Source organism: Pan paniscus, chromosome 11, assembly GCF_029289425.2.
Source record: "Pan paniscus chromosome 11, NHGRI_mPanPan1-v2.0_pri, whole genome shotgun sequence".
Lineage (NCBI taxonomy): Eukaryota > Metazoa > Chordata > Mammalia > Primates > Hominidae > Pan > Pan paniscus.
The window spans coordinates 26,458,484-26,484,412 of record NC_073260.2 but is presented as its reverse complement, the minus strand read 5'-3'; the positions used below and the strand labels follow the sequence as shown (position 1 = coordinate 26,484,412).

Sequence of the window (25,929 nt, the reverse complement as noted above, 5' to 3'; positions counted from 1 at the left end):
TATTTCTTTGGAAAGGGATTGTTCTGCTTCTTGGCGAGGCAAGGTGTTTCATGTCTTTAAAGAAACACAGCAGGTGGATCGCTTGAGGCCATTAGTTCAGCCTGGCCAACATGGCTAAATCCTGTCTCTACTAAAAATACAAAAATTAGCCAGGCATGGTGGTGCATGCCTGTAATTCCAGCTACTTGGGAGACTGAGGCATAAGAATTGCTTGAACCTGGGAGACGAGGGTTGCAGTGAGCCAAGATCACACCACTGCACTCCAGCCTGGGTGACAGAGCAAGACTCTGTCTCAACAACAACAAAAACAACAACAAAAAGGCGGTGGGGGGGGGGAATTCTTCTGGATTTTTCTGTTTCTGATCTATGAACATTTCCTATTTTCCATTGGCTATTAATATTTCATGCCTCACTTGCACAAAATGTTTGGAGTTGAAGGGGTAGGTTTCAGTGTGAGGTCAAGCTGCTGTCTTGACTTGGAAATAGCAGAGGGCCTTTTCGTGCCTCCCTCTGGGCTGTAGTTTCCTAACACGTGGCACTACCCAGCCATCTCTCATCATCAAAGTGGTCCTCAATTGTTATTGTTATTAATTTTCTAAGTGTTCTCAAGGCTTTGCCAGGTCATGCACTTCTGGGCATCAGCTGTTCTTTCCCTTACATGCCAACAGTAAAAAATGAGAGATTTCAGTGTAACTGGTTGTCTTTCTACATAATCTTTTGCCATATTTCAACTAACCAGACAAAGCATTTGATCCAGGAGTAATAATCTGAATCTAATTTAGTCTTCTGATCTGGGAGAAAAGCAAGATACGGGGATCTTCAGCTGCCTAGAAAACCTTCTCTCATTAACCTTTATGCCTATAAGGACTAAGCCATTCTTCTTGCAGGACCCATCTTGCTCTGCCCTAACACCCATGGGTAACTTTTACATTTTTAAAAATCTGCTGTTGGTGGGAAAGGGTTATTAGTGGTGAAGGATCTTTCACATCCCTTTGCCCAAGCCTGTTAGCTTTCAAAAGAAGAAGTTAATAACATTCCCCATCAATGCCTCCTGACAAAACCAAGTACAGGTTGCTGAAGACAGGTATTGTTTGCATTTAATGAAATCTCACTTACTGTGTTCACAGTAGATAACTGTGGTGATTGAAGGGGGTTTTTCAAGAGTGCGAAAGGACACTGAACCCATCTTATAGGATGGATGGTATAGAGAAGCTAGGATCTAGAGGCATCTCTGTCAAGCTGGTATCAGCCTCAGCAGCATCTATCTGTCAGTGTCCCCAATTGAAAAGCGAATTCTAGGATGCAGAAATCATGGGGCAAGTCTTATATTCTTATATTATTTATAATGTTCTTATCAGATCGCTAAGAAATTGGCAAATCAAAGGGCAAGCAGCACTCATGGGGACTTGGGATAACCAACAGGGAATTACTGCAGAGGAAGGAGAATCCTGAAGCTCAGAGAAGATTCTGAGACACTAGAGGAGGATTATGGGTTCAGGGGCAAGGAAGCCCCTTCATTCACTCACTGTCAGCCTCACATCCTCACAGATACAAAGACAAATTACATGACTGCAAGGTTAATGATTTATTGATCATGTAGAGTCAGGTGTTATTCATGTAGAGTTCCCCTGGCTGTGACAAAGACAGTCAGAAATTCAAAGAAAACCTTTGATTCTTGGTGAATTTCTGAGTCTTCTTAGGCAGTTAGGGAAGATCCTAAAGATGCAGGGATGACGTCTTCATGTGTGATATGATGGAAATCAGGTCACAGAACTTGTCATAAGAGGACATGGGGACCAGGAAGGGAAGATACTAGAGTCCAGGTGAGGAAGCATTCACTCAGCACTAATTAAGCAGAGAAGAGAGAGAACACAGGAACTTATTAAACATTGCTTGCATTGGATGAATGATGAAGAGAAATTCTATTACAGAGAAAAATGATGAAGAAATAGATCTGACCCTGTATTCTAACTTATGTTATATACCAGAATAGGGAGGGAGGATGTTGAGTAAATGACTTTTCCTTTTTTTGCTATTGTTAATGCCATCTTAACCTTCCCTCAGCTGAATATACGAAAAAGAGAAAGGAAGTAATAAAGGGTCCTAGGTTTGTTTCTGCCATCTTCAACATCAGAAGTTTTGAAGAATTTTTGATAAATTGAGAAATAATGGCAAAATCTGTAGATATCTCTTATTAAATACTTGCTTTATGCAAGCTGCTAAGGCTTTCACATATATTATCTGAATAAAGCCCCACGATAAATCTAAGGTAGTTGAGAAAACTCAGGATCTATTTTCCAGGTTTGCAGAAAATGGAAAGACAGTTCCATTCCCAGGTTAGACGTCAAGGACATACAGAGTACAGAAGAAGAAATGTGGATTATAAGTTGGAGGGTGAGATGGTCTCCTGAGAGTTGGTCCACAAACCCTTTCTCCACCGGAGTCAGAGATCACCAACCTGGAGTCCTAGGCCGCTCCCCCATCTCGGGCCTGGAGACAGCGATCTGTCGAGGGAGAACAGAACAAATTCAGACACCAACCCCAGTTTATTTTTCAGAGAGAAACCAGATGATTTTCCAAGTTAGCACAAAGGGGACTGATTTGGAGGGTATTACTTCCCCTGGATTGCTCCCTTCTGTAACATGGGAATTTAGGAAGAGAACACCAGAAACCCCAACTTACCAACTTTGGTCAAGTCAAATATGTTTTCCTTATCAATCCCATGTTCTTCACAATATTTCACAAACCTCTCCTTGAGTTGTGAGCTCACATCTGGTGTTCGAGCTGTGGGAAGAGTGACAGTAACTGCCATGTCTTGGGTATTCGTCATAGAGGCAAATGAGGGGACAGGGCTCAAGACGGATGGGAAAATGAATGGCAGCCATTGGATGCCCAGGCAGAAGTCTTGGGGGTGGGATATAATGTGTCCTAAATTTGACATCAGTAGCACAATGAAAGATCATAATTTCTTCTCACTGAGCTTGAGGGATTACCAAAGGTAAGCCTCTGTTTTCAGAGAAGGAGAGATGGCCCTGGATAAGGTGGGAAAGACCACTTTGTATCTAAGTTTCTTGTCTTCCCTCCTTTCCCCACCCCAAGATGAGTGTCAGCATGAAAATACTCTACCACAGAGCTCCAGCATTAGGAATGTTTCCCCATTCTTGATATTCTTGTTATAAAAAATATAATTATCATAGTCTGTTTCAAGTATGTCAACGACATTGTGTCCGTTATCTGTGAAGGAAACAACACAGCTCAGAACTCCTTTGGTCCATAGAAAGCAGTTGAAACCCTTTACCTGTTCTCTCCCACAACACAAGTTCAAGTGCATATCCCGTTAGAGATAGTGAGGATGTTGAATGTCTTCCATTTGCATCGTCCTGGGCTTCATGAGGCAAATTCTGAGAAAAGGGTAGGTTGACCACTAGCAGTCAAAAAATTTAGCCCCAGCAGCAACTCAGCCTTTAACATCCCCCCCAAGACCTACCCACCTCCAGCAGCATCTCTGTCAGTGATGTGTCTCTGTCCTCTCTATAAGCCCCCACTGGCATTACTTACTTGACGCTACATCCTGAGCAATGTGCTGTGGCGATGACCATCAGGCATCAGAAAGCCAGGGAGGGAATAAAAAGCTGTCCTGACAATTTACCTTTTTTTTTTTTTTTTTTTTTAAAAGTCAAGGTCTCGCTTTGTTGCCCAGGCTGGAGTGCAGTGGCACAGTCTTGGCTCACTGCAACCTCCTCCTTCAGGGTTCAAGCGATTCTCCTGCCTCAGCCTCCCGAGTAGCTGAGATCACAGGTGTGCATCATGATGCCCAGCTGATTTTTGTATTTTTAGTAGAGACAGGGTTTCGCCATGTTGGTCAGGCTGGTCTCGAACTCCTGACCTCAGGTGATTCCCCTGCCTTGGTCTCCCAAAGTGCTGGGATTACAGGTGTGAGCTACCATGCCCAGCCCCAATTTATATTTTTTCCCTGCCAATTAACTTTTGTTGCAGGAGGTGCATATGACCAAGTCACTTTCCTGAAGCTGATTGTATTATGTGGCAGGCACTGGCTTTTACATGCAAGGTTCTCCCAGCTTCAGGTTATTGGCTATTATATGACCCCCATTTTATTATCAAAATAGTCATTGATCAGAAATTGATCAAGATCATGAAGATACTGGGGTTTAGTAAATTCCTTGCAGTTGGAAGTATAATTTAGAAAGACTTAAAAAATACTTAGTCAGCACTACATATGGCATTCTTTTCTGTTGGTTTACAAGTCAAATTAATTTCAGTACAGTTTCCATTTTCACTGTAAAACAATAAATTGATGCCCAAGGGCTACTGATGAGGCTGGCTTGCTGACCTTCTCCTCTACCAGTAACTTGAGTTTCTGATTCAACTTTTGAACATTTTTTGGTACAATTATCAAAGACCTTTTATGTGTATTATTTCACATGATTTGATAAGAATGACTTAAATGACAACTTCTATCACTATTGCTACTATTGCTACTTCTCACTGTTGCTATTACTAAAACTACTTGTCTAGATCATTAGCTGAGTGTTCACCACGTGCCAGCCTCTCAAGTAAGTGCTTTACAAATGTGACCTGCCTTGGTCCACACACACATACACACACACACACACACACACACACACACACACACACCTCAAAACAAAACAACATGAGGAAGAATTATTGTCATCCCCTTTTACCCATGGGAAAAGGGAGGTGGAAAGACATTAGTTTTCTTGGTAACACAACTGGTAACTGAAAGATTCAAATTCAGGCTGTTAGTTCCAAATTCAGTTTGCTTAACCTATGCTATATTGTCATACTACTTAAGATTCTGATATCCCTCTACCTCCTGCTTCTCCCACTCCAATTACATTTAAAATTCTTGTAACTGACTCTTGTCTCTGAATCTTGAAAAGCCCCAGATCCATCAAGTCCTGGATCAGTGAATGTGTGTGTGTTCAAGACCATACCCAGGCTTCTGTTTTTCCTTCCCCAACTAAAAAAGGCCATACTTACATTTCATGCAATTTAAAAGTCAGAGAAGAGTTCCCCAGGTTATCAGTGTGTTTGACAAAAACCCTCATGCTTCCATCTTCTTCTATCTTTTCCCTGCGGTCAGAGGCCAAGAGAACCGAATACCACTCTCCTGAAATCTGCAATAAATAAGGTCATTGGGTAAGAAAAGAGGAGTGGGGATACCACATGGACACTTCTTTCCTTGAACTCTGGCCTGTGGGCCAGGGCTCATAATGGTGAAGTGAAGATAGAACTCAGATCAGTTGGCACCACACCTAGGGCTCATTCCACTGCCCCTTTAGGGAGGATGGAGATCCCCAAGCATTGTCATCTTTTCATATGGTACAATTGCTCTTAACCCAAGGTCAGAAACCAGTGCTTTTGTCTGATATGTTAAGGAACTCCTGCCCTACAATAGGATCCACATGGCTTCAGAATCCCTGAAACCACTCCCCAGAGCCAGAAGTCACTGCGTTCCATAACTCTACCTTTGACAGATCAAAGTTGCTTGTCACAGCATTATTGCTTTCTTCCTCCTCGGCACAGACGAGGGTCAGCCCCAGACACAGCAACAGCAGCATCATCTTGGTAGGGGACAGCACTGCCTCCTCCACAGTTGCTGGGGATGGGTCTTTCTCTAGCAGTGGCTCCACTCCCCAGCTCATCCGTCTTTATATCCAGTCTGTGTCCAGTGTTTTGCCCATGGGGTACTACCTTTCCCTTCCCCCTCCATGAAATGGTCTTCCCTTCACTGGTGTGCAACCAAGGATTGTTCCTGCCCTTTTGAAACTTGGCAATTCCATCTCCTTTAGATCTAGTTAGTGACCTCAAATTTCCCAGAACACATTATCAAGAAAAATAGCAGATGCTCTAAGGGGCTGTCATTTGGAACTAGATTTAACTGTGGATCTGGCCTAAAATCAGAAAGCTGATTATGTGTGGCAGGAATGGGCATAACTGAGAAACAGGATGTGCCAGAATCTCTGTTCTACTTCTCATACAATGTGTGAAATTAGGTGAGTTACTCAATTTTTACAAGCCCCAGAAACAAACTGTTCTACCGAAGATGAAAGCACCTATCACAAAGCATTAAAATAGGGTTGAACAGAAAAAGTCTTTAAAGTATGGTGTCTGGTTTTCAGTACATTCAAATTCCTTTTCCTTATTCTCTGAACCCAACCCCTGAAGCCTTCCCTCTCCCCACAATAAGTGAACAATATTTAGTCACTATGTGAATGTCTTTACCATAAGAGACATACACATGGGCCCATAAGAGAAAAGGAGAAGTACAAGATATCATTCCTTCCTTCAAAGAACCTTCAGTGAAGTTGGAAAAATGTTTCACATACTGAGTAAAAATTTAAACCTACAAGCACATGAAATGACCCAATTGAGTAACCTAATAAAGTCACTATTATAAACTATAATAAAGGTTTATATTAATAATGCAGGTGCCCAAGCACTGTCATCTTTTCCCACGGTACAATTGAAAAGGGGCTGGAGTGGGGGCATCATGTCAAAAGAGCCTAAGAACACAGGTTTTGGAGTCATGAAGACCTGGGCTTCATTCCTATCTCTGCTGTTTTGAAGCCATAAAGACAGATTGTGACTTCTCTCTGAGCCTTCTCTCTGTTAGTTTCCTCTTTTTTTTTTTTTTTTTTTTTTTTTTTTTTTTTGAGATGGAATCTCGCTCTGTCACCAGGCTGGGGTGCAATGGTGTGATCTCGGCTCACTGCAACCTCTGCCTCCTGGGTTCAAGTGATTCTCCTCCTCAGCCTCCCGAGTAGCTGGGACTGTAGGCATGTGCCACCACTCCTGGCTAATTTTGTATTTTTAGGAGAGACGGGGTTTCACCATGTTGGCCAGGATGGCCTCCATCTCTTGACCTCGTGATCCACCTGTCTTGGCCTCCCAAAGTGCTGGGATTACAGGCATGAGCCACCACACCCAGCTTGTTGGTTCCTCTTAACAGGGCTAACGACATGTTTAATACATTGCTAGGGATTCAATGGGGTGATGTGCATAAAACCCCCAGCATCATGTCTAGCACACATTGAGCTGGTGGGTCAGAGAATGCTTCCCGGATAAGGTAGGACTTGTAGTAGGTGTTGAAAGTCAGGGAGGGTATGGAGATATGGAGTGCATGTGGGAATAGCATTCCAGGAGGGAGGAATATCATGAGATAAGATCTCATGCCACCAGCCAGGGTTGTTATATAGCTCATTTCTGCCTTGTGCTAATGGTCTTCTTCTGCACCCCCAAGACTAGAAAGAGTTTAGCATCATGGGAGGAGCTGAGCACAGGGCAATGAACCTAGGAATGGTGACACTCTGTCTGTAGACTGCTTAAAAAGTCATCCCAGACCCTCATGTGAGCTTTCCTGGTTCATGCTCAACCGATGTTCAGTCACTGGTGTTTTGAGGCCTATGTAACTTCACCATCATAGGTGGCTGTGGGTTCTCCTGGCCTGAGATGGAAGAACTGAGCTTGACAAGTGGTGACAAAGGCTGTGTACTTGATTTCCTCCATTTGACTCTCTCCAAGAACTGACGGCAGCCTGTGAGCCATCAGATTTGCAAAACGAGCCCCACTCTTCCTGGGTCATGCTGAGGGGAGAGTCAGCTACCATCGCAGCATCCACCATTCCAACCCCTCCCACTGCCACTCCTAACTCTGCACTCTTACAGCACCGTATTGTAACTCTGCTTCTGTTTTTATTCCTTATGAGAAGGTAAACTCCCTTCTGAAAGTTGAGACATCTTTCTTTGTTGTACCTACCATAGTACTGAATATATAGTATCACCTTTGGAATGTTTATATACTAAAGCCTATCATAAAAGCACTAAGGATTCTTGATATTAGAGGCAACCTTCTAGAAAATCCTTTTGTAAATAGGAATATTATATTTGGGTGATGACATCCTAATTTATATTATTGGGCCACAGGAATAGAGGGAGAGCCTAGGATTAAAGTCTGTGATCAGAGCCTATGTTTGGATGATCTTACTTACTAAAACCTGAGTTGAATATTTCGCTCTCTGGCTGCTTGCTTCCATTTCAAATGTACCATATTTTTGGTGGTTGGTTTAAGCATTGCCAGAACAGCCTGTGATCACTGAGATAGCAAGGTCAAGGCTACAAAAATACCCAAGAGGTGTGATGTAATCTAGCTAGGGAATCGGTGAAAGAAAACCCAGACAAACTAAAGCTGAACTAATATTAAAATGTGAAATCAATCAGGAGGGATGCATTGGTTTATGATAGAATTCCATTAAATAATACTCTAGTACTGCGTTTAAATGTTTGTAGTAGGAACTATAGATTAATAACCTGACAACACTTTCACAAATTATAGATGATCAATAAATATTGCATCAAATGAACTCTAGACTTCTTTAGTGGGGAGGATTGGAAGAAGTAGAAAGATAGAGAAGGATGACAAAAAAGAAAAAAGAATAACCACTGATGTTAGCATCTCCCAGACAGTATAGAAAGTATAAATACATGAAACAAAGATTTAATTTATAAAAGTTCACTTGACCACCCATCTGTAGGGAATACGTCTATTGTATAATGCAAGATACACAGGGTATAGGATTTAGAGTAATTTGTCTGTAGTGCAGCAGTTTGCTTTAGGAAATGATGCTATTAAATAATTTTTTTAAAAAAATGATTCGACTTAATTCAACTAACATTATCAAGTGCCTCTTCTATGCTAGGCCTATACCAGGCACTTTGAGGGCTAAAGAGATAAACCAGATGGCGGCTGTGCCCTCAAGAAACTCCTGGCCAGTGTGGGAATGATTTAAAAACAAATAAACTACAAGGTCTAAAGTGAAAAAAACTAGGAAAACAGAGGTGCCAATAGTAATCAACAAGAGGAGTAACAAGAGAAAGACTGACCACCTAATTCTAGGTATGAAGCCAGAAAATTTTTTTCCTACAGATAAGCAGGACTTTATCTAAGACACACAAAGACACACAAATTTATAAGGTAAGAGTGGAACATAGCAAGCTTTTTTTTTTTTTTGGGAGGTGTCTCACTCTGTCACTCTGTCACCCAGGCTGGAGTGCACTGGTGCCACCTTAGCTCACTGCAACCTCCACCTCCTGGGTTCAAGCGATCTTCCCACCTCAGCCCTGAAAGTAGCTGGGACCACAGGCATGCGCCACCATACATGGCTGATTTTTTTGGTATTTTTAGGAGAGGTGGGGTTTCACCATGTTACCAGGCTGGTCTTGAACTCCTGAGCTCAAGTGATCTGCCCGCCTTGGCCTCCCAAAGTGCTGAGATTACAGGTATGAGCCACCGCGCCCAGCCAGCAAGCTTTAATGGACCTCTCCTGATACTGTGGAGAGGGAAACGTGGAGGTTCTCTGGGGAGTAAAGGTTCTGTGCTTTCCAGCAGGGAGAAAGGAGTGAGTTGAGTTGTCCTACAAGCCTGGGGGCCCCAAGGAAGTGACTCCTTCCTTTCTGCCAGGTGAGGAATGACGCTTCTGATGAATGAGTCTTGGTCTGTACAACAGTACCAGATGGACCGAGTGTACATTGGTTATCTGTCACCATCCTAGAGAGGTGGCCTTTGGATCCTCTCTTTTATGAGACCAAGTGAGTAGGGTCCTAACTCTTGTCAAGATTAATTCCAGGGCTGAATTCTACAATGTATACATATGTCACAACATCATGTTGTATACCACAAATGTATACAAATTTTTACTTGTTAATTAAGAATTTTTCAAAAAGATTACAAAAAAAGGTCATTCCAAGGCTGAGCTGCCCAGACTCCTAAAACCCATCAATCTTTTAAGAACATGGCATTGACAGCTGAATCCAAACTGCTGTATTAACAGTCAAGTTGCATCAGCTAGTTTTATATTTGTGGCCTTTAGACTTCAACAGACTTAGAAATAATCTGGTAATAAAAGAAAGAAGGTGTTGTTCAAAGTCATATTTGCTCAAGGAGCTCCAAGCCCAGAATTGTGCCAGAGTCTACTTACCATGACTAATGGTTATGACTGGGATGGATTTTTGCACCAGTACAAGTTTCATCTGTCCTGGGGCCACATAAACAAAGATAATATTTTGATGCTGGAAATAAAAGAACTCAATAAGTTTTGATGAGTGTTCTACAAACATTATCTTCTTTAATCCTCATAATTGCTCGACATGGTAGGTATCAATATCCTGTTTTACAGTGGTATGAACTAAGAATCAGAAAGGGGAAGTAATCTTACCAAAGTCACATAGCCAATAAATGAGAGAGCCCATGTGTGAACCCAAGACTGATTCCAAAGCCCCTACTCTTATTGATTCTACCACGCAGGTCAGGGCTTAATGTTGCTAACATGAAGGGCAGATGGTTGAATATAAGGAACAGGAATAAATAACCCTGTAGACCCTAAGAGGAATCTGCCTGGTAGTTGCTACCGAAAAAACTGCATGCAGATTTCTTAAAAACATGATACTGTGGCTCACGCCTGTAATCCCAGCACTTTGGGAGGCAGAGGCTGGTGGATCATGAGGTCAGGAGTTCGAGATCAGCCTGGACAACATGGCAAAACCCCATCTGTACTAAAAATACAAAAATTAGCCAGGCATGGTGGAGGGCACCTGTAATCCCAGGTACTCGGGAGGCTGAGGCAGAAGAATCACTTGAACCCGGGAGGTGGAGGTTGCAGTGAACCGAGATCATGCCATTGCACTCCAGCCTGGGTGACAAGAGCAAGACTCCGTCTCAAAAACAAACAAAAAATGTGGTACTGTGAGGGTAGGTGCAAGAGTTTGATCAAGTGAAGGCAGAGTAACAACTCTCTCCTGGTCTTTCTTCTTTTGCTCATACCGTAGTTCCTCCTGGAAAGGCTTTCCTTCTCTGCCTGTTCAAATATTACCCTTTCTTCAAAGCCCAGCTCAAGACTCCCTTTTTTTTTTTCTGAGATGGGGTTTACTCTGTTGCCCAGGCTACAGTGCAGTGGCACGGTCACAGCTCACTGCAGCCTCAACCTCCTGGGCTCAAGTGATCCTCGCACCTCAGGCTCCCGAGTAGGCACACGCCACTATGCCTGTCTAATTTTTGTATTTTTTTTTGTAGAGATGAAATTTCACCATGTTGCCCGGGCTGGTCTTGAACCCCTGGGCTGAAGAGATCCACACACCTTGTCCTCCCACAGTGCTGGGATTACAGATGTTAGCCACTGCAACTGGCCAAGAATTCCTCCTCTTTGCTTCTCTCAGCACTCACCTTTTTCATCCTTTGTATGACCTGTTAAGTTAAATTTAGCCTGAGGGTGCCTCCACACTTAGAGTTCCTACATCATAAACTGGAACCTAACTTAGTATGCAACTAACTGAAAACCTATGTAGGAGGATACTTTTGTAACAAATAGCTTAATCTCAGCCAATCACAGCAGCCAAACTTGTCAATCACAGGCAGCAACTGATCAGACCATGTTGAAATCAGGGAAAGGCAGAGCTGTAACCAATCAAGCTATTTCTGTACCTCACTTTTGTTTTCCGTCCATAAGTGTTGCCTGTGCATCTTGAGGAGTGGAGCCCTCTGAACTTCTGGTTCTGAGGACTGCCCAACTTATAAATATTTATTTGCTCAGTTAAACTCTGTTAAGTTTAATTTGTCTGAAGTTTTTCTTTTAATAGTCTCCATAGCATATAGAGCTTTATTCTCACACAACAGCAGCCAACTACTTACTGGCTCATGTTAGTATCAAAATATAATTCACGAAGAGTTAAGAAACATAACTCTTATACAACCATGCTCTATAGAAGCATGTGTCAGAGATTTAATTATTTAACTCATTATTTAAGGAACCAGAAGAATGACAGCTTGTTCAAAGGAGGCTATGAGAAGCTGATGTAAATCAGTAAAAGAAAAAAATTCTGGAATAAAATTGCTAAGTTAGATACAGAGTGGTTAATGTCCTAAAGACAATAAATGTACAACTTTGTGGTCTTCTTGATTGCACAGAAATTATTTACATATCTACCAAACAAAATGGTATGCACTTTCTCAGTTTTTAAAGTTAATTTCTAATTTCAGAGTCTGGCTCTTAAAAAATAGCAAATAATAAGTCAAACATAGTCACATTTGCCAGGAGATCCAGATGAGCCTATGAAGGCTTATTAGATAGTGCTCTAGGCTAGGCGCGGTGGCTCACCTCTGTAATCCCAGCTACTAGAAAGGGTGAGGCAGGAGAATTGCTTGAACCCGGGAGACGGAGGCTGCAGTGAGCTGAGATCATGCCATTGCACTCCAGACAGGATGACAAAGTGAGACTCTATATCAAAAAAAAAAAAAAAAAAAGGTGTGCTCTAGTAAGTCTTTAAAAGGACACACAATCATCTTTTTACATTTTTTCAATTTTTGTGTAATTCTTCAAAACACTAGTTTCTATGGTCGCGCATACATTGGAAAGGTAACAGTGAAAAGATAATTAAAACCTGGGTTCAAATTCTCACCTCAAAATTCGACCTCTGTGAGCTTCAATTTCCTCAGAGTTCTTGCAAAGGTAACATGAAAAGGTTTAGAAAGGGCTAGAAAGCAATTGATTCCCAATAAATATTGGTTCCTTCACAGTTTTCCTCTCTTCTTTTGAACATAGAGACCAGATATTGTACTCCTTGTGTCCTGGAGCTCTGTGTAGTGGGTTTTCAATAAATCAAATCATCTTTTACTGTTTTGTATATATTATGTCTTACCTGTGATTTAGGCAAATTCCTGTCTCTGGCCTTCAATTTACCTATTGATAAAAACGAAAAGATTCAGAGTTTCTTAACTGAGGACAGCACTAGTTCTAGAAGAGGTTTTGGAAATGGGGTAGGGGGAGCATTTTTGGTGTTTACAGTAACAGGAGAGAATGACTGACATTTGGTATCCTGGATGCAGAGGTGATAAACCCCCTTGAGTGCATAGGCCAGTCCCCTACGAGGTGAAACTGTTTCATCCAACACATCCATAACATCTCCACTGAGAAACACTGAGCACTTCTCTACAGGCCTTTGCAAATTGCACCTTCTAACAAATTGATGCTTCTCTGGTGTTTTCTTTAAAGGATGGCAGATACAAACTGCCATCTGCACTACAATGGCCTACTTTGGTTAAAGAAAAGTATATTTTGCCTTCAAACATTTTAGCAATTCCTCAGATTATTCTATTCCTCAAGTGCAGCCTCATTTTGTTGACTCATTCTTGTCTGAAGAATAGCTCTTGCTTTTGGCTGCTGCCAGCCACAGTGAGTGAATCTGTTTTCTGCAGAAGGAGATTGCTCCGGGGCCCCCTTATCAGGAACCAACTAGTCTTTGCTGAGTGACAGGCCTAGTGCAAAAAACCAGTAGGAAGTTGAAGACAAAGTATCTGCCATCAGGCAGGAAAAACACAAGCATTCTTCTGCCTAGAGCACCAACGTGGGTAACCCCGCATTCTAGGAGAAAGCTGAGGTCAGTGTATTAGTCTGTTCTCACACTGCTATGAAGAACTACCTGAGACTGGGTAATGTATAAATAAAATAGGTTTAATTGACTCACAGTTCCACAGGCTGGACAGAAACCATGGCTTGGAAAGCCCCAGGAAACTAACAATTATGGAGGAAGGATGAAGGGGAAGCAAATATATCTTCACATGACGGCAGGAGAGAGAGAATTTTTAATAAAAAGAATCTTGTGGTTTTATGAAGACTGCTTTCCCAGAAGAAAAATGATTTGGTGCCTTGGCTCAAAGGACTTGCTTCTTTTTAGGGTAAAGAAGTTGCTTTCTTTTCCCTTTTCAAGACAAAAGGGGGAGCTGATAGGGAAACTAGATTTGGTTTAAAAATGTATAAGTACCCAGGAGGAAGCCAGAACCAGAGAATGTGAACAAGCTGTTTGAAGGGACAGTGTCCAGTGGAGGGGGGATATGGATGCAAGGCCATGAGCAAAAGAATGGAGAAAAGAGGAGAGAGAGAGAGAAGAAAAGAAAGAAAGAGCTATACACTTTTAAACATCTAGATGTTGTGAGAACTCACTATCGTGAGAACAGCAAGGGGCAAGAAAACCCCCACGATCAAATGACCTCCCACCAGGCCCCACCTCCAACACTTGGGATCACAATTCAACATGTGATTTGGGTGGGGACACAGAGCCAAACCATATCAGTCAGCTAGTTGCATTCTGAGTTCCTTTCAAACAACTCCTCTTTTCTCCATTCTTTTGCTCATGGCCTTGCATCCATATCCCTCTCCACTGGACACTGTCCCTTCAAACAGCTGATTCACATTCTCTGGTTCTGGCTTCCTCCTGGGTACTTATACATTTTTAAACCAAATCTAGTTTCCCTATCAGCTCCCCCTTTTGCCTTGAAAAGGGAAAAGAAAGCAAGTCCTTTACCCTAAAAAGAAGCAAGTCCTTTAAGCCAAGACACCAAACCATTTTTCTTCTGGGAAAGCAGTCTTCATAAAACCACAGATTCTTTATATTAAAAACTAGCAAAGCGGGGAAACGAAGTAGCCACAAGGTGGCAGAATAGAAGAGATTTTATTTTCCTGCAGGATAATTGATGAGGAAACGTGTGGAATGGTACTGTCTTAGGAAGTCGCCTGTTGTGATGTATTGATAACTTAGTATATAAAAAATTGAAGGAAAGAGGGAGGCAGGTCAAATGCTGCTGAAATGTCAAGTAAAATAAGGACCGAAAATATGTCCATCTGATTTCGTATCCTGGAGATAACAGGTAGCCTTAGAAAGACCTGTACCTATGGGGTGCAGAGGCTGCAGCCTCGCCAAGATCTCTGCAATTGTCTGTGCTTTTATCTGTTCCTGCTCATCTGCAGATGAGAGGGGAAGAATTCATAACTCCATTTTCTATCAGCAGCTTGGAATGCAGTTGAAGCTGGTTGAGGGTAGCAAAGAGGAAGACAGACTGATTTGATGCTTGGCTGCTGGGACAAGAGGCTGCAAGTGGAGCAAGGCGCAGGATCGCCCCCAACAGGTCAGCCAGAAACAGCTCGCCTAATGCGGGTGGTACTTCATTGCTTCCTCTGTGTATTGTGAAAAGGTTTCCGTGATCAGGGGTATTAGATGTTGGTTTACTTTTGTTATTTATATATAAATAGAATTTGCAGTGCAACTTACAGGACTGGTGCACATTATGGTCCCTTTTAAAAATGGAAAAGTCTGTTATTTTGACAACTTTGAGAAACGTTGCAATGGCTATTGGCTCTAATCTTCGTTTCATTGATTTCCATTCACAAGGGAAAACTGTCTTCTACACAGCTTCCAGAGCAAACTTATAAGGGTGGAAATGAGTGAGATTACTTCACTTCACTGCTCAAAATCTCCAGCGTCTTCCCATCACTCTGGAGATTTGGGGTTGATGGGCTTTCCTGGGGATTCTGAGAAGGAGGGAGATCTGAAAATGGGTGTCTTAAATTTGGGGATGCTGAGATTTCAGGTGGTACCTTTGGGAGGAAGGTCTGTGAAGAGGTTGGATGAGGAATCTACTGGTTTGGTGAAGATCCAGTGATTGACAGCGTCTCTGGAGCTGAAAAATCTGAGGCCTATAGGGGAGGGTGTTTTTAGGAGATAAATGAGTGGGAAGACTTGTGAGAAGTTAGTAAATTAGAGAACTATAGGTTTTAGTGATTGTGGGGGCCAGAGCCTCAGGTTTGGGGGATATTTTTAGGGATATAGTGTTGACAGTCTATAGAGGTCAGTGATTTGCTGTTTGTGGATTGGTTGGGATATACAGAATTCAGGGATTGGAGGAAGTTGTGGGATTCAGTGTTTAGAGGGGCCAGTGGTGGTCAGTGAATAGATACTTCTGGGAATTAGTGATTGGGGTTGCCTGTGGGTAATGGTGATTAGGATCTGTGGGGTCTGTGCTTGGGATATTTCTTTTTTGGTGGAAGCTATGACAATCAGGAATTTACAAGAGGTACTGTGAAGTTAGTGATGTGAGTTATTTGAAGGTCCACTGTGATTTGCTCTCGACTGATGGCTGTAGAAGTCAATAATTGGAGAATTGCTGGGTATTAGTTTTGTTAGCCTGTCAGGATCAAGTTGGTGATCAGTGGAAATCAGTGGTGAAGGGGAGTTTAGGATTCAGTTGAGAGGCTTCTGTGGATGCTGTGATTTAGGGGTGTAGGAAAGCCTGCAATCAGGGTATTTCTGTGGAGTCAGGGATCTATGGTTTCAATGATTTCATATGGGGGAGTGTTAACTGGAAGTATGTGATTTGAGAGTTTTTCAAGCATCAGTGAATGGGAGCCAGCATGGCTCAGTGGTGGGGGTATCTGCGAAGGGCAGTGTTTGGAGGTTGTGTGTTTACTGACCTTTAAAGATAAATTATATATTGTTGAGTGTGGGGTTGGGGGGAGAAACATGTTTCAAATGTTTTGTACTGTGTTATGCTATTTGGAAAAGAATTCAGTATCTCTGCAGTTGTTATCTCTGAATGTTGAGATCACGGGTAATGTTTGTTTTGGGTGAATATATTTTTTAAGCATAATTATTACAAGTTTCTTGTGTAATATTTTTTGTAAAGAGAAATTTATTGTACTGTAAAGACAACCTCTACTGGTCATGATAATTTTTCTTTTTATGTTGGTTTACTTTGTTAATTACACAAGGTATACACACATATATTTTACTTAAAAATGCAAGCAAACAGATGTATATGGAGCAATCCTAACTCCTTTCTTAAACCCCAGTTTTATTCACCTCCACAAATATAACTGTCATTAACAATTTGGTCTATATGTCTCAATATTTTTTTAGTTCACATATATGTATATACACACAGTTTTGTTTATGTGAATTGGACTGTATTGTATGTATTGATCTACAATTTGTTTTTTATATATAACAGTATGTCTTAAGAGAAATTTCTATATCAGAATGTATAGACTTGTTCATTGTGTAGTATTTGATGGTGCAGCATTCCTTGTGTGGACATGCAGTGATTTTATAGTATTCTATTGGGTAGATATACAGTCTTGAGGAAGGAGCAGACTGCCATCTTTGGTGTTTCTCAGGCTTCACTGGTGATACCTCCATGTGCAGGAGGGATTTAGGTGATTAGAGTCTGGAATGGACCCCCAGCAAACTGCAGCAGCCCTACGGGAGAGTGGCCTGACTGTTAAAGAAAAACAGAAAGCAACAACCACATCAACAAAAAAGACCCCACAAAAGTCCCATTTAAATATCAGCAACCTCAAAGATCAAAGGTAGATAAGCCCACAAAGATGAAAAGGAATCAACATAAAAACACTGAAAACTCAAAAAGCCAGAGTGTCTCTTCTCCTCCAATGGCCACAACACCTCTCCAGCAAGGATATAGAACTGGGCTGAGGCTGAGAGGAATGAATTGATGGAAGTAGGCTCACCCTCTACAAAAATTAACTCAACATGGATTAAATAAGACTTAAATGTAAAATCCAAAACCATAAAAACCCTAGAAGGAAATCTAGGCAATACCATTCAGGACATAGGCATGGGCAAACATTTCATGATGAAAATGCCAAAAGCAATAGCAACAAAAGCAAAAATTGACAAATGGGATCTAATTAAACTAAAGAGCTTCTGCACAGCAAAAGAAACTATCAACCTACAGAATGGAAGAAAATTTTTTCAATCTATCTGTCTGACAAAGTCTAATATCCAGAGTCTACAAGGAACTTAAATTTACAAGAAAAAGCAAACAACCCCATTAAAAAGTAGACAAAGGACATGAACAGACACTTCTCAAAAGAAGACATTTATATGGCCAACAAACATGAAAAAAAGCTCAACATCACTGATGATTAGAGAAATGCAAATCAAAACTACAATGAGATACCATCTCATGCCAGCCAGAAAGACAATTATTAAAAAGTCAAGAAACAACAGATGCTGGTGAGGTTGTTGAGAAAAAGGAATGCCTTTACATTGTTGGGAGTGTAAATTAGTTCAACTATTGTGAAAGATGGTGTGGTGATTTCTCAAAGACCTAGAACCAGAAATACCATTTGACCCAACAATCCCATTACTGAGTATATACCCAAAGGAATATAAATCATTGTCTTATAAAGATACATGCACACGTATGTTCATTGCAGCTATTCACAATAGCAAAGACATGGAATCAACCCAAATGTCCATCAATGATAGACTGGATAAAGAAAATGTGGTACATATACACCATGGAATACTATGCAGCCATAAAAAGGAAAGATCATGTCCTTTGCAGGGACATGGATGGAGCTGGAAGCCATTATCCTCAGCAAACTAACACAGGAACAGAAAACCAAGCACCACATTCTTTCTGATGACTATCAGAGTAGTGGTCATAGCTTTACTTATACTTTCTATTTTTCATGCAAGTCCCTTTTTTGAATAACTCAAACCTGGAACCATACAGAAAGTAATTCTGAGAAGTATAGTTCCAAGCTTAACCAAGTTAGCAGAACATAAACTACCTATGTGGTCAAGAGGATCACTCTTGGCAGACTTAAGCTGAGACCCAAAGTATGACAATTTATTAACCATGTGAAGCATGTGGGAAGGGCTTTAAGACAAAGAACAGTGAGTGCAAAGGCTTGGCTTATGTGACAGAAAACAGACCAGGGTGGCTGGGTCATAAGGAGAAAGGGAAAATGGTATGAAATAAATTAAGCTATATAGGGAGAGTGACTAGATTATGTGGGGCCTTATAAAGTAAGGAGTTTGTGGCTGGGCGCGGTGGCTCACACCTGTAATCCCAGCACTCTGGGAGGCTGAGGCGGGTGGATCACGAGGTCAGGAGATCGAGACCATCCTGGCTAACACGGTGAAACCCCATCTCTACTAAAAATACAAAAAAGTAGCCTCGTGTGGTGGTGGGTGCCTGTAGTCCCAGCTACTCAGGAGACTGAGACAGGAGAATGGCATGAACCCAGAAGGCGGAGCTTGCAGTGAGCCGAGATTGCGCCACTGCACTCCAGCCTGAGCAACAGAGCAAGACTCCACCTCAAAAATATAAATAAATAAAATAAAGTAAGGAGTTTGAATTTTATTTAAAGTGCAAGTCACTGAAGGGTTTTAAGCAAAGAAGTAACTATCAGATTTGAGTTTTTAGATCACAGTGTATGCTATAAGCAAGAATGGATTGTGATGGGGCAAGGGAGGAAGAACTAGCAAACATCTTTGATATAAATTTTTGTATGTGTATGTATTTCTGTAATCCAGATTTCTAGAAGGTGAATTTTCTTGTCAAAAGGTAAGCACATTTTACCTTTAAATATGTATCCAAACTGCTTAAGTAGTACCTCCTTGAAGAGCCTTCCATGACCCTGCCATCCAGGTTTGCATATCTGTTCTTTACTTTGTGGCACTCTATTTATTTTCTTCCCAGAACTGATAATAATGTGTAAGATTTTGTTTTTACTTATTTTTATATTGTCTGTCTTTTTGGTGGAGGCATGACCTTGTCTTATTTCCCATTATACTCATGACATAGTTGGCACTAAATGAAGATCTGGGTCAGGTGTGGTGGCTCACATCTGTAATCTCGGCACTTTGGAAGGTTGGGTAGGGAAGATTGCTTGAGGCTAGGAGTTGGAGACCAGCCTGGGCAACATAGTGAGACCCTACCTCTATGAAAAACTTAAAAATTAGCCCTGTGTTGTGATGGGCACCGGTAGTCTCAGCTATTCAGGAGGCTGAAGTGGGAGGACCACTTGAGCCCAGAAGATTCAGTGAGTTTCCTCCACTCCATGATGGCACCACTGCACTCAAACCTGGGTAACAGAGTGAGACCCTGTCTCAAAAAAAAGAGATGTTGAAGAAATAATTTCTGGTATAGTTTGTATATTTGTCCCCACCAAAATCTCATGTTCAATTGTAATCCTCAATGTTGGAGGTGAGGTTTGGTGGGAGGTGATTGGATCATGAGGACAGATCCCTCATGAATGGCTTGGGCCATCCCCTTGGTGAGAAGTGAGCTCTCACTCTGAGTTCACACCAGATCTGGTGATTTAAAGTGTGTGGCACCTCCCCCTCACTCTCTCTCTCTCTTTCTTGCTCCTGTTTTTGCCATATGATGTGCCTGCTCTTGCTGCTTCTTCTGCCACGCATAAAAGCTCCCTGAGGCTTCCCCAGAAGCTGATGCCAGCACTGTTTTCCTATACAGCCTGTAGAACCACAAGCCAATTAAACCTCTTTCTTTATAAATTACCCAGTCTCAGGTATTTCTTCATAGCAATGCAAGAATGGTCTAATACAATTTCCCCACTAAAAAGTCTGCACAAACTTATACCTTCAGCAATAGCATATAAGTCTGGTTTGCAAATTCCTAAACCAAAAAGAATATTACTGTCTTTTAGGAAGGGGGAAAGTTTAAATGATATTTTATTATTTATATTTTTAAATTATTATATATCTCTACACACTAACCAGAATGACAAAAACACACAAAAACCTCACAACATGAAATATTAGAAGAATGTGGAGCAACCAGAATTGTCATACATTGTTGATAGAATGTAAAATGATACAACCACTGATTTATATACTAGTGAATGAAAAAGCCAAAAGCAAGGCACATCACACTTAAATTTAGAAGACTCAAGAAAAAGAACCAGCTGGGCGTGGTGGCTCATGCCTGTAATCTCAGCTCTGTGGGAGGCTGAGGCAGGAGGAACACCTGAGGTCAGGAGTTCGAGACCAGCCTGGCCAACATGGAGAACTTCATCTCCACTGAAAATATAAAAATTACTTGGGTGTAATGGTGTGTGCCTGTAATCCCAGCTACTCAGGAGGCTGCTACAGGAGAATCATTTGAACCCAGGAGAGGGAGGTTGCAGCGAGCTGAGATTGCACCACTGCACTCCAGCCTTGGCAACAGACCAAAATTCCCTCTGAAACAAACAAAAAAGGAAAGAAAAACAGGTCACATGCTAAATCAGAATGACATTTTTAACAGGAACACTGGAAGCTAGAAAATTATAGAGAAATGCCTTCAAATTCCTGAGGAAAAATGATTTTTAACCTAGAGTTCTTTTTCATTTTGTTTTTCTTTTTTTTATACCCTGCCAATATCTGTATTTAACCTAGAGTTCTATATCCAGCCAAACTATCAATCACGTGTAAGAGTAGAATGGTTTTACATATGAGAAGCTGAAAATTTTACTTCCATGTATTCTTTCTTGGGAAGTTGCTGGAGGAAGAAATTCATGAAATGAGGGAAGAAACTAAGAAAGATCTGGGATCCAGGAAATAGGAGATTATACACAAGAAAGAAGTAAAGGGAACTCCTAGGATAACATGAAACGAAAGTCCTGGGGCCGGGCAAGGTGGCTTATGTCTGTAATCCTAGCACTTTGGGAGGCCAAGGTGGGCACATTATTTGAGGTCAGGAGTTCAAGACCAGCCTGACCAACATGGTGAAACCCCATCTCTACTAAAAATACAAAAAAAATTAGCTGGGTGTGGTGGGTGCACGCCTGTAGTCCCAGCAAGGAGGCTGAGGCACGAGAATCGCTTGAACTTGGGAGGCGGAAGTTTCAGTGAGCCGAGGTCGCGCCACTGCACTCCAGTCTAAGTGACAGAGGGAGACTCCATCTCAAAAAAAAAAAAAAAAAAAAAGGAAAGTCCCAACATGAAAGTGAGCACAAGCACAAATAGCTGACTGAAGAGGGTGAAGCACTCCCTCTCCAGTTGAATGTGTCACCCTGTTGAAAAGAAGGAGATGGAGGAATAAAGAGGAGGGAAAGAAATTACAAGTAAACCAATAAATGAGGATTTTTACTTATATATTAGTTCTACTGCCTTTTGGTTTTATACATCACCAATATCTGCTTTTGTCTTTATTATTTTGTTTCTTTTGTTTCTATATTAATGTTTTTACTAGTTTTTTGAGTTGAGAATTTAATTCATTTCTTAATTTTCTTCCATTTTAATGGAAATTCCCTGGCATCTGAATGCTGACTCCCTTCAGCCCCCTGTCAGACTAGCAGAGCTCTTGCTGGCCCCAGGTTCTATGCATGCAAAAATGAGAGGCAAAAACCTGCCAGGCAAATCAGCAGTTGCAGTAAAAGGCAGGGCTCTGGGAAGCTGGCGTTGAAGGTTGGTGGCTGCTGGGTGGAGCCAGAACACTTGTAAGTGGGGCCATAGTTGGCTTCTGGTGCGACTTGAAGCCTGGTCTAATTATTTCACCGAACTAAGATGGTGATGTCAGCATCCCACTCACTCTTTTCTGTCCCTCTCTCTGCACCCCACTTCTAGCAGAAGACAAGAAATAACTAAGATCAGAGCAGAACTTAAGGAGATAGAGACATGAAAATCCCTTCAAAAAATCAATGAATCCAGGAGCTGGTTTTTTGAAAACATTAACAAAATAGACCGCTAGCCAGACTAATAAGGAGAGAAGAATCAAATAGACACAATAAAAATGATAAAAAGGATATCACCACTGATCCCACAGAAATACAAACTAACATCAGAGAATACTACAAACACCTCTACACAAATAAACTAGAAAATCTAGAAGAAATGGATAAATTCCTGGACACATGCACCCTCCCACAGCTAAACCTGGAAGAAATCGAATCCCTGGATAGACCAATAAAAGTTCTGAAATTGAGGCAGTAACTAATGGCCTACCAACTAAAAAAAGCCCAGGACCAGATGGATTCACAGCCAAATTCTACCAGAGGTACAAAGATGAGCTGGTACCATTCCTTCTAAAACTATTCCAAACAATAGAAAAAGAGGGACTCCTCCATAACTCATTTTATAAGACCAGCATCATCCTGATACCAAAACCTGGCAGAGACACAACAAAAAAAGAAAATTTCAGGCCAATATCCCTAATAAACATTGATGCAAAAATCCTCAATGAAATACTGGCAAGCCAAATATAGCAGCAGATTAAAAAGCTTATCCACCACGATCAAGTCGGCGTCATCCCTGGGATGCAAGGCTGTTTCAACATATGCAAATCAATAAACATAATCCGTCACATAAACAGAACCAATGACAAAAACCACATGATTATCTCAATAGATGCAGAAAAGGTCTTCAATAAAATTCAACACCCCTTCATCCTAAAAACACTCAATAAACTAGATATTGATGGAACGTATCTCAAAATAATAAGAGCTATTTATGACAAACCCACAGCCAATATCATACTGAATGGGCAAAAGCTGGAAGCATTCCCTTTGAAAACTGGCACAAGGATGCCCTCTCTTACCACTCCTATTCAATGTAGTATTGGAAGTCCTGGCCAGGGCAATCAGGCAAGAGAAAGAAATAAAGGATATTCAAATAGGAAGAGAGGAAGTCAAATTATCTCTGTTTGTAGATGGCATAATTGTATATTTAGAAAACCCCATGGTTGCAGCCCAAAAACTCCTAAAGCTGATAAGCAAAGTCTCAGGATACAAAATCAATGTGCAAAAATCACAACCATTCCTATACACCAATAATAGAGAGCCAAATCATGAGTAAACTCCCATTCATAAGTGCTACAAAGAATAAAATACCTAGGAATACAACTTACAAGGGATGTGAAGGACCACTTCAAGAACTACAAACCACTGCTCAAGGAAATAAGAGAGAATACAAACAAATGGAAAAACATTTCATGCTAATGGATAGGAAGAATCAATATTGTGATAATGGCCATACTGCCCAAAGTAATTTATAGATTCAATGCTATTCCCATCAAGCTACCATTGACTTTCTTCACAGAACTAGGAAAAACTACTTTAAATTTCATATGGAACCAAAAAAGAGCCCATATAGCCAAGACAATCCCAAGCAAAAACAACAAAGCTGGAGGCATCATACTACCTGACTTCAAACTATACTACAAGGCTACAGTAACCAAAACAGCATGGTACTGGTACCAAAACAGATATATAGACAAATGGAACAGAACAGAGGCCTCAGAAATAACACCACACATCTACAACCATCTGATCTTCACAAACCTTACAAAAACAAGCTATGGGGAAAGAATTCCCTATTTAATAAATGGTGTTGGGAAAACTGGCTAGCCATATGCAGAAAACTGAAACTGGACCCCTTCCTTACACCTTATACAAAAATTAACTCAAGATGGATTAAAGGTTTAAACATAAGACCTAAAACCATAAATACCCTAGAAGAAAACCTAGGCAATACCATTCAGGACATAGGCATGGGCAAAAACTTCATGACTAAAACACAAGAAGCAATTGCAACAAAAGCCAAAATTGACAAATAGGATCCAATTAAAGAGCTTCTGCACAGCAAAAGAAACTATCATCAGAGTGAACAGGCAACCTACAGAGTGGGAGAAAATTTTTGCAATCTATCCATCTGACAAAGGGCTAATGTCCAGAATCTACAAGGAATTTAAACAAATTAAAAGAAAAAAAGCAACCCCATCAAAAAGTGGGCAAAGGATATGAACAGACACTTTTCAAAAGAAGATATTTATGTGGCCAACAAACATATGAAAAAAAGCTCATCATCACTGGTCATTAGAGAAATGCAAATCAAAACCACGAGATACCATCTCACACCAGTTAGAATGGCGATCATAAAAAGTCAGGAAACAACAGATGCTGGAGAGGATGTGGAGAAATAGGATTGCTTTTACACTGTTGGTGGGAGTGTAAATTAGTTCAACCATTGTGGAAGACAGTGTGGCGATTCCTCAAGGATCTAGAACTAGAAATACCATTTGACCCAGCAATCCCATTACCGGATATACACCCAAAGGATTATAAATCATTCTACTATAAAGACACATTCACACATACATTTATTGCAGTAGTATTCACAATAGCAAAGACTTGGAACCAACCCAAATGCCCATCAATGACAGACTGGATAAAGAAAATGTGGCACATATACACCACGGAACACTATGCAGCCATAAAAAAGAAAGTTCATGTCCTTTGCAGGGACATGGATGGAGCTGGAAACCATCATTCTCAGCAAACTAACACAGGAACAGAAGACCAAACACCGTATGTTCTCACTCATAAGTGGGAGTTGAACATTGAGAACACATGGGCACAGGGAGGGGAACATCACACAACAGGGCCTGTCAGGGGATGGGGGGACAAGGGGAGGGGATAGCATTAGGAGAAATACCTAATGTAGATGACAGGTTGATGGGTGCAGCAAACCACCATGGCACATGTATACCTATGTAACCTGCATGTTCTGCACATGTATGCCAGAACTTAAAGTATAATTTTAAAAAATTAAAAATGTGAAAATCCATATGATTATTTCAATAGATATAGACAAAGCATTTGAGGAAATTTAACATGAAATTCTCAGCAAAGTAGAACTAGAAAAACTTCCTCAATCTCATAAATGGCATCTACCCACATATATATGTATGTATGTTTAACCTGTCGATCTATTAAAATGAGGGACCCAAAGACCAGGCAGCAGCCATAGCTTCATGGTCAGTGGAACTCCTGCCCTAAGAAACAGAACCTTTAAACTAGCACAGCCTAAGTTTATGGGAAAAGAAAGATTAGTGGGACTCTGGGAATAATGGTGAGAAAAGCCAATTCTACTTTCACCCTTGGTTACTGGACCTGTGTATAATAGCTACTGGGGATAGAGAACAATTTGTTAGGCAATAGCTTCAATATATGTACCACAACTTGGACAAGAGCACCCTAACCCTGAATGGTGTCATTCCTAAACTGGTGCCTTAGATGAGTCTTCGTTTTTTTGAGACAGGGTCTCATTCTTTTGCCCAGGCTGGAGGGCAGTGGTGCAATCACAGCTCACTGCAGCATCGACCTTCTGGGCTCATGTGATCCTCTCACCTCAGCCTCCCGAATAACTGGTACTATAGGCACATGTTAGCAAGCCAGCTAATTTGGGTATCTTTTGTGGAGATGGGGTTTCATCATGTTCTCAGGCTGGTCTTGAATTCCTGAGCTCAAGCGAT

At 41.2% G+C, this 25,929-nt stretch overlaps 2 protein-coding genes across 5 annotated transcripts in view; both read right to left on the bottom strand.

Moving 5' to 3' along the window:
- Positions 1-1,549: 1,549 nt before the first annotated feature.
- LOC134728524 (major urinary protein-like) lies at positions 1,550-5,060 on the bottom strand. The gene is made up of 5 exons (XM_063593935.1): positions 5,023-5,060; positions 3,127-3,234; positions 2,683-2,784; positions 2,459-2,504; positions 1,550-1,845 (listed from the first exon to the last, which is right to left on the bottom strand). The coding sequence occupies exons 1-4, from the start codon at positions 5,027-5,029 to the stop codon at positions 2,467-2,469; spliced, it is 255 nt and encodes an 84-aa protein (XP_063450005.1). The 5' UTR covers positions 5,030-5,060; the 3' UTR covers positions 1,550-1,845; positions 2,459-2,466.
- Positions 5,040-25,929, bottom strand: part of ZNF883 (zinc finger protein 883) — a 91,458-nt gene continuing 70,568 nt past the window's right edge. For 3 of the 4 annotated variants that reach the window (XM_055117235.3, XM_063593934.1, XM_055117232.3), the window contains one exon: positions 12,791-25,929. This exon is cut by the window's right edge and continues 16,438 nt beyond it. Coding sequence is in view for 1 of the 4 variants with exons in the window: in XM_055117237.1 (XP_054973212.1) it covers positions 10,024-10,109; positions 12,191-12,310 (206 nt within the window). In the remaining 3 variants the exon portion in view is untranslated. Of the gene's footprint in view, positions 5,160-10,018; positions 10,110-12,190; positions 12,311-12,790 lie in introns of those variants that run through there. The other variant, XM_055117237.1, reaches the window with a different exon arrangement.